The sequence below is a fragment of the Hippocampus bargibanti genome, linkage group LG08 (genome assembly GCF_051943395.1).
Source record: "Hippocampus bargibanti isolate YZ-2025 linkage group LG08, ASM5194339v1, whole genome shotgun sequence".
Lineage (NCBI taxonomy): Eukaryota > Metazoa > Chordata > Actinopteri > Syngnathiformes > Syngnathidae > Hippocampus > Hippocampus bargibanti.
In genome coordinates this window covers 7,684,460-7,698,856 of record NC_142741.1, presented here as the reverse complement: position 1 = coordinate 7,698,856, position 14,397 = coordinate 7,684,460, and the positions used below count along the sequence as shown (strand labels likewise).

Genomic DNA, 14,397 nt, shown 5'->3' with positions numbered 1-14,397 from the left:
AAACACATAATGTGCAACACAATATGACAGGTCATAACATATTTTTAATAACAATTAAATCAAAAAAATATATATAACAATATGTTATATTGGTAATATAAGCTTTTTTTAAACGTTGAAGAATGATGTTATATTATAACATAGGATTTAACTAAACACAAAGAAAAAAGTATTTTATAATCTTTCATATTTATATTTACTCAGTGTGAAATCTGGGCCTGTTTGGACGAACAGAGAGCTGATATCCTGGCCGGCATAGATGAAAGACAGACACGAAGCGCTTCCTCCACAGCTCTCAGTCTTTCTCTGTCTTGTTTTTACTGCAGTCAGGCTTGAAAAGCTCACCTCACACAGATATGTTGTGGAAAACGGGAGCAATGTCAAAATAGCTTTGTTAGCCAGCATGGAGAACTTGGCAGCTGCCAACCAAAAACTGTCCAAAGGTAGATCAGCAAAGGTTAGCTTGAGGCCACGATCTTGTCTCAGTTCAGTTAGTTCCTCCTGCTCCTGTAAAGACATGTTTATTCCAACAGCTGATGCTGAGCTGAATGGGTTCCTAACCCAGCCTAGGTGCTCCGTGGAGGCTGAAGAGAAATAAAATGTCATCTTCTCCTCAAGAGTTTTCAGATGTTTCACTATTAACTCACACAGTGCGTAGTATTGACATCTTGCCATTTATTGGTAAGTGGGAACATTTCAAGATTGCCCCTTCCCACATGTTGATGCCAGAGGTGCACCTTTGAACGAAAACCATTTATTTTATCTGAACTTGTAAGCAGATTTTCATTTTGACCTTGCATTCGTGTGTTCAGTTCATTGAGATGATGAAAAATATCTGCCAGGTATGCCAGCCTTGCATACCACTCATCACTTGCAAGCAGCTTTGCGTAATCGGACCCCTCATTCGTCAGAAACACTTTAAGTTCCTCTCGCAGCTCATACACACGGGCCAGCACCTTGCCTGTTTCCCTGTTTGTTCACGCAAGCAAACAAAGTATTCCACATTTTTATTTTGGACTGAGGGGTGTTTCGTTTGGAGATGGCGTTTAAGCTTATTGGGACCATAGCGCTGTTGGAGAGCTTTTCACCACAGACCAAGCACATTGGAGTCGTGCCGCTGCATCTCCGGTAAAACTAAATCCAAATGAGACATAGCTTTCGTTGTATTGCCAGAAACTTTGCTCGACGTCACTGTCTTTGCTTTTTTTGACCTCCATCCATACTAGGGCCTTCATTTGGGTCCGGGTTTTGTCCAGGGTCCACTTCTGAGTCAGCATTTTTCCTCTTCAAAAACCTCTCCATCGCTTTCACCGTCGTCCCGCTAGCCACAATCTGCACTTGCCGCGCTATCCCTGCGTCACTAATTCGCTTGTGTCAAAGCGAATTAGTGACGCACAACTACCCGCTGTTGCCACCTGCTGGTATGGAAGACTACTACATGATTACTCTGCCAGGCTGCACAGGCACACAAATCGGATAATTTCCCGCGGCACACCTGACAATATCTCGCGGCACAGTGGTATTCCGCGGCACACTGGTTGAAAAACACTGAAATAGGGTATATTTTGTGTACTTTTAAAGCTTATTTAGTAGAAAACAATGTTTTATGGGGCCCTGGAAACGGATTATTCTCATTTTAATGGTTGCCTATGGGATATTAACGTTTTGATGACACACTTTTCGCCTTACACACTTTCTGGGAACCAATTAAGTTCATAAGCTGAACTTATTTTTGAATCCTTTCCATCTGATTTACCGCATCTTTCCATGGTGTAATTGATTTTGGTCCCAAAAAAACAAAAACACAACAACGGAACACTTTTTTATGTGATTTGCCAGGGCTTGAACAACATCATACACATCGATTTTGACTACAAGAAAGAATTCATCTATTGGGTGGACTCATCCCGGCCCAGTGGGAGGAAGATCAACAGAATACGACTTAATGGCAGCGATCTCAAGGTAATCCGGTTTCAGTTCTTGTCTCTCGTGGACAATTTCAGCTGATCCAAATAAATGCAGCAATCCAACAAGACTGCACTCTGCGTCTCATTAGCATAGTACTCACACAGGGAAAGGGCTACGCTCACTTGATTGTGCAAGAAGGTAGAGCATCTGAAAGGAAGATTCTCAAATACAGTGGTACCTCAGTTCTCGACTATAATTTGTTCGAGAACCCTGTTCGAAAAGCGATTTTTTGGAACACAGAAACCACCTCTTTGCTCCTGTCACTTGCGAGTTGACAGCGGGGGAGGGCTGCCTCTCCCGGCCGTTCTATACCCGCTGTCATTCTCTAATCACGGACACGGGGCATTTATACGGTTCGCGATCACCTCGCCAATGCCGGATGATTGACTCAACTCGCCACCGTACCTGGACTCTTCCTTTGATGCGCGAGTGTATCCGCGTATTTTCCCTGCGTCCCGTAAATTTATGTCATCTTCCGGGATTGCGTAATTTTGCACCCTCGTGTGCCATTTGCTTTTTGGCGTAGTAAGCGGGTCGGATCACCCCCTGCCTTCTTACTCGCCGTGTTTTCTTTTATTTGTGAATAAACATCCTGCTTGGTTAGTACGTGTCTGTTTTGGGATCCCAAACATTCCACTATGTTCCGACGAGTCATCTGCCGTCACTCTCGCTCGGAACGTGACAGCTTCTGATGACTCGGCTACAGGATGTTCTTTTCTCTTAAAATATCTATCCAATGACACTTGCTCTCACTCCCACAGCAACATCACTAGATTTCACAGCCTCCTTGTTCTTTAATATCGTACTGATCGTAGATTTCGCCATGCTGTATTCCCTCGCCAGATCAGACACTCGCACACCTCCTTCATATTTTGCGATTATTTCTTTCTTAAATGCAATAGTTGTAAGCACTACTTTTCTTTTGTCACTTTAAGCACCACTTACTTTCTTTGGAGGCATGATTAGGGGCTAAAACTTTTCGTACACCTATATTAAACGCTAGAGCAAAACGCAGCACGTCCGCTAGCGACAACAGTTGGTCATGAACAGAGCGATACACCCGTGCGCCGCTCAGCTCCCCACCCTCGCGTACGCATTCACGCGTCGTATTGGCGTTCGAACACCGATTGATGTTCGAACGGCGAAGCAAGAATATCTCAAATATTTTGTTCGAACAGTGAGGCGTTCGAGAACCGAGGTACCACTGTACGTTTAATTAAAAAGAGCCATTTGTACCACTTAGCATGACACAAGTACGAGTTTTGTCACAATGCAAATGGATTCCAATGCTGAATGAAATTGATGATGAGCCTTTCAAAGCGCCCCTCATCAGGCTGAATTCTTCGCCGTGTAACACTCTCCTTTGGCGTTCAACCTGCCAATTGTTTTCTTTCAACCCTTTTGGCAGACATCATTTGTAGAATTTTTATAAAGTACATAAAAAGAGGGTGTCAAAATCCCTACGCAAGCCCGATTGACTCGCTCTCATTCACTCAAATGGACCTGATGACGTGTGCGCCTCTAGCAAAAAAAAGTGAAAAAATGTAACCACACACTTCAATATTTCATCCGCGGGGCCGTATGAGATTGTAAATCTGGTTAAGTACTGTTGTAAAAACACAATTTATATGAACTGTATTGGTATGCCTTGGCGGCGGGCTGTGTGTTGATTTTTCATCCACGGAAAAGCTTCTTTGCATTCCATAAGCATGAGGAAAAATTTCAGATTGTGAGCAATGACGCATATGATGAAAGAAATTAGCATGAGTGTCCTTCGATGTTGCGTCAAAATTGGTGAAAATCAGGGCGATACGGGTTGGCCCAAACGTAAGATATTTGCCATCAGGGGTTGAACTGCTTCAACGTCAACAATTGTTGATATCAAACCAAGCACAACGTGGCAACCACATCTTCCAGAACGCGTGCACAAGATTATCTGTGCTTTGCTCACTCTGAATATGTTCAGATTTGTTATTAGTTTGTGTCATTATTTATTTATTTATTTATTTATTTATTTATTTCTGTCACGTTTTGCGAGGTGGTGATGGCGGGTTCGGATCCCAAGAAGCAGGCAGGAGGGAGCAGGAGGTTGTTTGACAAATTGTATTAAAATAAAGTCAGCAGGAACAAAATGTAAAACATCAAAATGATCTGAATGGAAAAAATACAAAGTAGCAACAGAAAACCAAGTGTAAAAGTCCGCCAAGGTTAAACAAACACGTACACAATGCATGCTGCAACCAAGCAGCAAACAAACAATGAATCGGCACCGGATGATCGTGCCCGGTGTCCTTTTAAGTGCCATTGATTATAATGACCAGCACCTGCGAGGCTGCAGGCAGGGCTGACGTCGCCAATCTGATCGGGACGACCAGCACCTGTGAGGTGTAGGCGGGGGCGACAGCGCCCCCCCGTTGGTCGTCAACCAGATCATGACAGTACCCCCCCTTCAAGGGGCTGCTTCCAGAAGTCCCAACAGTCTCCCAAAAAGGTCCACTCGCCAGGGAACGGTCGGTGGAGAGGGCAACCGCTGCCTCTCCAGCATACGACGGGCGGCGGCCTGATGGGAACGGGACTCGGCCTGGGGTGGACGAAGACGCGGCACGGATCGTCGTGGGCGTGAGTGCGATCCCTCTCGCACGTTCACGCGACGGCGCATGGCTCTGCGTGGACGTCGAACTGCCAGGCGCAGAATGGCACCCCGTACGGCCGTATGGGACCAGGTCTCGGCCGGATGCCGACGTGGGCGTGAACTGCCCGGCTCCGGGGGAACGAGACCAGTCCAGAGCCGCTCCGGGATCCAGCGGTGAGTGGGGTCTCGGACTGACATTGACTCGGACGTTGCACGGCTCGTCGTGGATGAGACTCAATTCGTCATGCACGACGACAGCGTGGTTGGACGTGGGCGTGCAATGCCAGTCACCCAGGGTCACCCTGGACGGCCACCTGGAAGGAGGTCTCGGCCGGACGTTTACGTGGACGTTGCGGCTCGTCGAGTGACGCGATTCAAACGCGACGAGGCTTTCGCTAACGTGGACGTAGCATTGCCAGGCACAGGGTGGAAATGAGACGGGTCCGATGTACCTGCGGGATCCGATGGTTGGCCGATTCATTCTGTCACGTTTTGCGAGGTGGTGATGGCGGGTTCGGATCCCAAGAAGCAGGCAGGAGGGAGCAGGAGGTTGTTTGACAAATTGTATTAAAATAAAGTCAGCAGGAACAAAATGTAAAACATCAAAATGATCTGAATGGAAAAAATACAAAGTAGCAAAAGAAAACCAAGTGTAAAAGTCCGCCAAGGTTAAACAAACACGTACACAATGCATGCTGCAACCAAGCAGCAAACAAACAATGAATCGGCACCGGATGATCGTGCCCGGTGTCCTTTTAAGTGCCATTGATTATAATGACCAGCACCTGCGAGGCTGCAGGCAGGGCTGACGTCGCCAATCTGATCGGGACGACCAGCACCTGTGAGGTGTAGGCGGGGGCGACAGCGCCCCCCCGTTGGTCGTCAACCAGATCATGACAATTTCGATATTCATTTAGTTATGATTTTATCTATATATGATTTTATTTATGATTTTATTTTTTATTTTCATTTTCTTATGTTCTTAGTTTTTCATGTTTTCATTAAAAAAATAAAATAAACTTGTAAATGTTTTAAGCTTTATTTTTTACTTTCATTTGTTAAATGTATTTATTTTTACATTTTTAAGTTTGGCTTTTTGTATTTTTCTTTTTTTATTCTGCAACAATTTCTTATTTTAATTCTTTAAATTGATAACTTTTTAACAAATTAAATGTTTAAAATTATTAACGTTTTAATGTTTTCATTTTTTATCTATAATTGTTTCATTTAATTTTGTCTGTTTTTTTTTGTTTCATTTTGTAAATTCTTTTTATTATTTATTTATTACTTTTTTTTCAATTTTTAAATTTGTATTTTATTTTGTAGTTGTAGTTTTTTTTTATTTTTGTATTTTTTTTATTTATTTATAATGAATGTCATCTTGGTTCTGCCTGACGCGTTTTCGAAGTAACTAAACAACAAAGGACATGTCAGTTTTTTGTATTTTTTCGTGGATAAAAATTGGCTTCGTCGGTTGACAGCCAAGTCTCTATATTTCCTTGGTAATGACAAGAGAGAACGCCTCAAAGCGCATTATGTTGTTTAATGGCAGACACTGTGCTTTTCACGACATCTGCTACATCTGTCAGCTAGCCAGATTTATAAGGAGATTGATGGCACTCACACAAACCTACTTTTTTTTGCATCGTTTACCTTCCGTCACTTTTGAGCTAATCACTCACAAAGCGCTAGCTAAACCCTGCGTTGGATGGTGGCCGCATCCCGTTCCAATTCCGCACTCGCTCTCGATGATAATTTGTGTTTGATAATTGCGGCGCATGTCCGATAGCCCGGATGCCTTTCCAGAACGCTGTGTGGGGTTTTTCAAATATTGACGTCAAGTTGCAAAGGATGAAAATAATAATAATAATAATAATAATAATAATAATAATAATAATAATAATAATAATAATAATACATTTAATTTATAAGCGCCTTTCAAAATTCTCAAGGAGACTTTACAGTCATAGGATAGAGTTGAATATTTGTATCTTTCCTGTCATCAGTCTGATTTATATTTTATTTTATTATTTCGGTATTTTTTTATTTGATTGTTGAATTTTTTTAGTTTTTTTATTTAGTTGTATTCATTTGTCTTTATGTATTTATCTCTTTATTTCTTTATCTGTTTATTTTTATGTATTATTTAGGTATTTGTTTTTTGTACAGTATATAACTATTATTATTTTTGTATTCATTTGTCTATTTTATTTATTTATTTATTTATTTATTTGTTATTTTCCTGTGGTTTCTATTTTAAGACCTTGCCTGTGCCGTACACAATCTTTCCCGTTTTAAATAGCATATATTTGCTTGCTGTGAGATCTGTAAGTGAGCGCCTAAAAGAAGAAGCGTAATCGCCTTGATGTGTATTTCATCACAACATTTAATCGCCAGTATTGGTTACAAGTCTGGCATTTAACACCCGACAACCTGGGCTTGTTTTTCATTTATCTTGTAGCGATTTTCCGTTTTTGTTTTGCTCACTTTCCATTGGATTTTGCCCACCGACCCGATCTTTCACTCGCATTTGTGGAATACCAAGGAGAAAGAAGTTAAATGGGAGAATAAAAAGCGCAGGGGGGCGAAAGACAAATGTTGCAAACAACAGGAGGTCACGAAGGTATCAGAAACACTTGAAGCCCGGCAGACAAGAAATTGCTGGTATTGATCACTCCCGACGATATTTACGCTACTCCTCACTGCTATAGAAATCAAAATGCCAAACGCATACACCGCCAGCAAAAAAAAATTGCTGCTGAGGGGCATTCGTACAGATTTTGAAAGACACCTTGCAATTAGACTCTACCGCAACAAATTTGACGCTACGCTAACTGCTACTTTGTTTCTTTTCCCTTCGAGCGTGTCCCCATTGATCCTGTTCTTGTGTTCCCAGATTGTCCACAAAACAGCCATTCCCAGTGCCTTGGCGGTGGACTGGATCGGAAAGAATCTTTATTGGTGTGATGCCGAAAAGAAAACACTGGAGGTATCCAAGGCCAACGGTCTCTATCCAACTGTGCTGATGGGCTCAGGTCTTGAAAACCCCAGCGATCTGGTGCTGGACCCCCAGGCAGGGTATGCACATCCAAGGACGGTGATTCACTCTGTCTCGGCCTTTTTGAATATCCTCTATCCTCTGTTGAAGATGGCACATCATGGAGAAGCGAATCGGGTACTGAACTCTTTTCTTCTACTGACCAGGTATGTGTTCTGGGTAGACTGTTGTGAATCGCCACACATCGGACGCATGGACATGGATGGCCACGGGCAAAGGGTCATCATCGATAAGGAGATTTATAGTCCCACCGCTCTGGCTATTGATTACACCACCAAGAGGCTCTATTGGGCAGATGACAACCATATACTATTCGCCAATATGGAAGGCTCCCAGAGACGCAAAGGTGAGATATCATGACAGTCGAGTTGGGTTTTTAAATCCGTCAACCGTGAAATACAGTGATACCTCGGCTTACGAACGCTTTAGTGCACCAACTTTTCGCCTTACAAACATTAATTTCGTGAGAATATAATCTTGGCAGACGAACTAGTTTTGGGCGGACGAACCAAACCACACAGCGCCACGGAGGATAACGGACTAGTTTTCGGCATATGAACACTAAACCACATGTTCGAATAGTGCCGCGGTGGATGGCGGACTAGTTTTCCACAACCCATTTGAGTGCAGACGTGGTTTGCTGTTGAGTGCAGTACTTTTGCAATTATAGGACCGAAAAAGACCCCACCACAGGTTAGTGTTAAGCCGAAGAGGGCATAAAAGAAAATTACGGTCAAGCAGAAGAAGAAGATCATCGAAAAACACGAACGAGGTGTGCGTTTGTGTGACTTAGCCTCCCAGTACCAGTACGCTAAGGGTGTTTCTGTGTTGTCTAAGCAACGGTCTCAGGAAATAGAAGAGGTTGATTTGGATTAACGAAAAGCAGCAAGCAGAGGACCGTGTGAATGAGGGTATTATCGCAGAGAAAGCACGGCAACTTCGCTCTGATATCATCAATAGGCAACTACATCAAAGACCATCACAAAGGTAAATAAAATGACTTTATTATACTGTACTGTTTATTTCTTTATTTACAATACAATAGCACATTTATTATACACAAATAGGTACAGTGAGACCTCAATTTACGAACGCCTTATAATACGAACTTTTCATCATACGAACGTATGAAAACCTATGAAAATGAAGCCTTATAATACGTACTATTTTCATAATACACACCCACCACGGCCGGTCCATCAAGCACACGACCTTCAGATCTGGCGAAAGTGATCTTCGGCAGAAGCACGACCGAACAGCGCGGCGCTACTTTCCATACCCCTTCTCATTGAATGCACACGTCGATCGCATACTTGGAGCTTTTTGCTGATAATTCTACTATTATGGGACCGGAAAATAAACACCACAGGCTCGTGTTCAGCCTCTGTTTATTTGTCATCCAAGACTTGAGGTGCGTTCAGGTTCGAGAATAGCGCACGACTTCTTAAGACTCTAGGCTGTTTGGAAAGCATTGTCTAACTGAATGAGCGGTGACAAATACTTCCCAACGTTTTTGTGTTGCTACACTTGAACGCAACCCTCTGTCAAGTTGCGATAGAAGTGATTGTGATTGGCTAAACGGTAGAGTGATGTGTCATGGTAAGCCAATCAGAGCTAGTGTTTTCACACACACCGGAACAGCATGTCAATAGTCACACTAAATTGTCACGTGCGAGTTTACAGCTCAGGCGTGGCCTACGTTCGCGACACTTCATTTCATTGTCGTTCTGCAATTTCATTTCATTTCAACGAGTCACTGTCACCTTACCAGTGACATGATTAGGACGAAAGTTCATCGCTACGTCTTGTGCTCCAAATGTTTGCTTGTGCTTCAAGTGTTTTCTTTGCACAAGGTGATTGTTAGACGTGAGTGTGCCATTTTATTCGCCCCGCCCGCCTTCTTTTGTCGCGTTTTATTCCGCGTCCGTGGAATCATCGGACTCGAGCCTTTTGTTGTCATAAAATCTCTGCCAGCACCTACGGGACTCGAAGTGAATGCAGATGACATCGAGGAGCTTGTTGCTGACCATAATGAGGTCATCAACACAGAGAATTTGATTTGCCTTCAAGAGGACAAGCAGAAGCAGGCCATTCAACAGTTGACGTGCAGGCTTTTATTGAACAGTTCCATTCAGAAAAGGCTATAAGAATCATCAACATGATGAATGATAATGTGATGCCTCAGTTTCGTAAGACCTTACAAGTCAGAAAGCAACAGGTGTCAATTAAGAGCCATCAATGACCATCACAAATGTAAATAAAGTGACTTTAGTATACATTGCAGTGTATTTCTTTCATTACAATACAATAGCACGTTTATTATACATAGGATAAGGTAGGTTGTGTGTAGTTTTAAGGCTTATTTAGTTGAAAAGTATATTTTATGGAAACCCGGGAACGGATTATTCCTATTTCAATGGTTTCCTATGGGATTTTTTTTTTTTTTTTTGAGATACACACTTTTCGCCTTACACACTCTGTCTGAGAACCAATTAAGTTCGTAAGTTGAGGTCTCACTGTATATGTTTTGTAGTTTTAAGGCTTATTTTGTAGAAAATTATGTTTTATGGGGACCAGGGAATAGATTATTCTCATTTTTAATTGTTTCTTATGGGAAATAAATGTTTGGCAGACAAACCTTTTGCCTTACACACACTTTCTGGGAACCAATTAAGTTTGTAAACTGAGGTATCACTGTATACTCTATCGGTTCGTCAATTGGCTTCCGTGCTCACGTTTGGATCGAGTTTTGTACAAGCCATCAGTCCCATCGTATTGACGCTAATCACAGTCTGCGCTAACTAAACACAGACTGGCGTACATTCGCCAAGAAGAATATTTATCTCTGCGAGTCGTGATGAATGATTTGAACCAAGCCCATATGCGCCCCCCCCTAGTGTCATCTGATCACATCCAAGGAGTCATGGCGCTGACCTTGTTTGAGGACTTCATCTACTGGACGGACGGCAAATCCAAGTCACTGCGCAGAGTTCACAAGACAACGGGCGCTCAAGGCCTGGAGCTCCTCAATTCTTGGCAGGCCATCAAATCCATCAAGGTCTACCACTCCCTGCGCCAGCCCGAAGGTACAAAATCCATCTGGCACTTGGTTTCACAGTCTCCCCCGAAATGGGTTTCCGCGGCAAGTCTCGTAATTGCCTGTGTTTACGCGCCTCTTCGCAGTGCCCAAGCACCAATGTCAGATTGCAAACGGGGGTTGCAGTCACTTGTGTCTGCTATCCCCCGGCGGGGAGCACAAATGCGCCTGCCCTAGTAATTTCTACCTCGCCGCTGACAACAAGACCTGTCTGTCCAACTGCACCTCCAGTCAGGTCAGCAACGTGTCTGCGTTTTCAGATGGACCATGATTTGTGTCTTTACTTTGAAGACCGCTAGAACTAAAATTGTGTATTTCAGTCAACCTAGCTCACGTTGTTCTGTTTCTGACTGTCTGTCTTCACTTTGTACGAACAGTTTCGCTGCGGGACAGACGAGTGCATCCCTTTCTGGTGGAAATGTGACACGGTGGATGACTGTGGGGACGGATCGGATGAACCAACGGACTGCCGTGAGTACATTGGGTTTTCAAATTTGAGTACAGTCGGCGTAAATAATAATAATATCTTTCATTTATAAGCGCCTTTCAAAACTCTCAAGGTCACTTTACAGTCACAGGATAAGCTTTTCTGTGGGTGAGTCGCGGCAGCCACACGCGCCAGCTTTCACTCAACCCGGAAGTAACTCAAATAGATAGAAAGCTAGCCAGCTAGCTAATAGATACAGTAATAATAATAATAATAATAATAATAATAATAATAATAATAATACTGCCGTGAGTACATTCGGTTTTCAAATTTGAGTCAAGTCGCCGTAAATAATAATAATGCATGGCATTTATAAGCACCTTTGAAAACTCTCAAGGTCACTTTACAGTCACAAGATACAGTCGCTAATAGATGGCTACCTAGCCAGCTAGACAGCTACATAGCTAAACGATAGCTAGCTAGCTAGATAGCGAGCCAGCTAGACAGCTAATAGAAAAGCTTTAAGATATCAAAAATGATGTGACTGAGTATGTCATCCCTAAAAGCTTTTTTCTTGCACATATGTGAGTTGACATTTTTTGGAAAGCCATCACGTATCATACGCTGCCTCTAAATGCTGACATTCTAAAAAGTTCCTCTTTCTATGACCATAGCGGAATTCAAGTGCCAGCCAGGACGTTTTCAATGCGGCACCGGTCTGTGTGCCCTTCCCCCTTTCATCTGCGATGGCGAAAATGACTGCGGCGACAACTCGGATGAAGCCAACTGCGGTGAATGATCAGATCAAAGATGAGAACTCATTCATTTCATTTCAGTCACTAAAGCCTTTCCGCTGCAATACCCTTCACTCTCGCCTGACAGTAATACTAGCGTTCAAGCTAAAGCTCCCTCGACATGCAAAGATGCCAAATAATCATTGGACATTTACATTTTATTTCCCAGAGACATACATTTGCCTGGCAGGCCAGTTCAAATGCCTCAAGAAACAGAAATGCATTCCTCTCAATCTCCGCTGCAACGGTCAAGACGACTGCGGCGACAGAGAAGACGAGACGGACTGCCGTAAGTTTTACCGAAGTGAGCCGTGACTTCGTCAACGCGTTTCCAAGCGTGCGTTTCAAGCAGCTTGATCTCACTACAATGCCATTGTACAACTTTCTCATCAACGCACTGCTTTCTCACGTCGCCTTGCCATGTGAAATAGCCGAATTTTGTACTCATACAAATTTTGTACTCATACAATGTGTGGACCAAAAAAAACACCACTTAGATTAGATTAGGTTACATTAGAATAGATTACATTAGATTAGATTAGATTAGATTAGATTAGATTAGATTAGATTTGCTTCTATTTGGTTCTCTTTGGTTCGGTTTGGTTCGCTTTGATTCGCTTTGAATCAATAGGATTCGATGGGATTCGATGAGATTCGATGAGATTCAATGAGATTCGATGAGATTCGATGAGATTTGATGAGATTCGATGTGATCCGATGGGAGTCGATCCGATGAAATGCATTGAGATTCGATGAGATTTGATGAGATTTGATGAGATTCTATGAGATTCCATGAGATTCAATGGGATTAGCCTTGATTAGATTTGATTAGATTAGATTAGCCTAACTAAAATAGCTGCTCCGTGGAATAAGAATAAGAATAAGAATAAGAATAAGAATAAGAATAAGAATAAGAATAAGAATAAGAATAAGAATAAGAATCAGAATAAGAATACATTTCATTTATAAGCTCCTTTCAAAACTTTCAAGGTCACAGTCACAGGATGAAGTTTTTTCTGCGGGTGAGTAGGGGCAGCCACACACGCCAGCGTTCACTCAACCCAAATGTCAATAGACAGAAAGCTAGCTAGCTAGCTAGTAGATAGCTAATAGAATAGCTAATAGATAGCCAACAAACCGGAATAACTAAAAAATATATATATATATATAGAGAGAGAGAGAGAGAGAGAGAGAGAGAGAGAGAGAGAGAGAGAGAGAGAGAGAGAGAGAGAGAGAGAGAGAGAGAGAGAGAGAGAGAGAGAGAGAGAGAGAGAGAGAGAGAGAGAGAGAGAGAGAAGCTAGATACCTAACTAATAGCCAGTTAATAGCTAGATAGCAAGCCACCGAGATAGCTATATTTTGCAGATTTGACTTACATTACCTAGCTGGCTATCGATCACCTATCTATTAGTTATCTAGCTAGCTATCTGGCTATCTATTAGCTCTCTATCCAGCTGGCTGGCGGGTTAATAGCTGGCTATCTGTTAGCTAATTAGCTGGCTGGCTATCTATTGGCTGGCTGGCTGGCTATCTATTGGATGTCTATTGGTTAGCTATTTGTATGGCTATCTATTAGCTAGCTAGCTAGCTGGCTATCTGGTAGCTATCTATCCAGCTGGCCAGCTATCTATTAGCTGGCTAGCTGGCTGGCGGTCCGTCTATCAATTATCTATCTAGTACCTAGCTAGCTAGTTTTTTATCTATTTGAGTTGAGTGAATGCTGGCGCATGTGTCTGCCGCTGCTCACGCACAGAAACACAGAATCACTTTGCTGCTGTGAAATGTAAATGTCTTCACTGTGAGACTAATAAAGGCAAATCCAATCCAATCCAATACAATACAAAAACTGATTCAGTGACTGTAAAGTGGCCTTCAGCGTTTTGGAAGGCACTTAGAAATCAAATGTATTATTATTATTATATAGCTAATAGATAGCGAGCTAGATAGCTAGTTAGCTAATACACTGAATGTCACTAATTAAAGAAATACAGTGATACCACGGTTTACGAACCCCTTGGCTGACAAACTTTTCGGTTTACGAACGTTAAATTTATGAATATCTTACCTTGGCATACAGACTATTTTTCGGGATACACACGGAGCTGCCACAATGAATGATGTGTCGTTCGCGAACAAGCCCGTTCGAAAAGAAAATGGCAGCCGGCTTGTTTTGGTCCTCAATCTCCGCCCACGCTATTGGTCAAGAATGCAGCAGTGAGGGGAGGTTGTTTAAACATTAAAGAGACAGGCAGACTTTGATAGTTCAAAGGCAGTGTGCAGACTGCAAGGTTAAAATTCCCATCAATCAGGCTCCACAAATATCCCGCACTAGCCATCAGTTCAATTTGAAATGAAAAGACAAGCAAGGGAACCATCTATTTCTAGTGTGTCTGCTTTCATCTGTTGCTGTTGCAATATTAC

At 42.6% G+C, this 14,397-nt stretch overlaps 1 protein-coding gene across 1 annotated transcript in view; it reads left to right on the top strand.

The window, feature by feature from the left end:
* Positions 1-14,397, top strand: part of LOC148894497 (low-density lipoprotein receptor-related protein 1B-like) — a 334,893-nt gene that overhangs the window by 259,761 nt on the left and 60,735 nt on the right. Inside the window, exons 59-66 of the mRNA XM_089002179.1 lie at positions 1,840-1,962; positions 7,497-7,678; positions 7,805-8,004; positions 10,556-10,744; positions 10,842-10,990; positions 11,133-11,226; positions 11,857-11,973; positions 12,146-12,265. Of these exons, the coding sequence (XP_088858305.1) occupies positions 1,840-1,962; positions 7,497-7,678; positions 7,805-8,004; positions 10,556-10,744; positions 10,842-10,990; positions 11,133-11,226; positions 11,857-11,973; positions 12,146-12,265 (1,174 nt within the window). The remainder of the gene's footprint in view (positions 1-1,839; positions 1,963-7,496; positions 7,679-7,804; positions 8,005-10,555; positions 10,745-10,841; positions 10,991-11,132; positions 11,227-11,856; positions 11,974-12,145; positions 12,266-14,397) is intronic.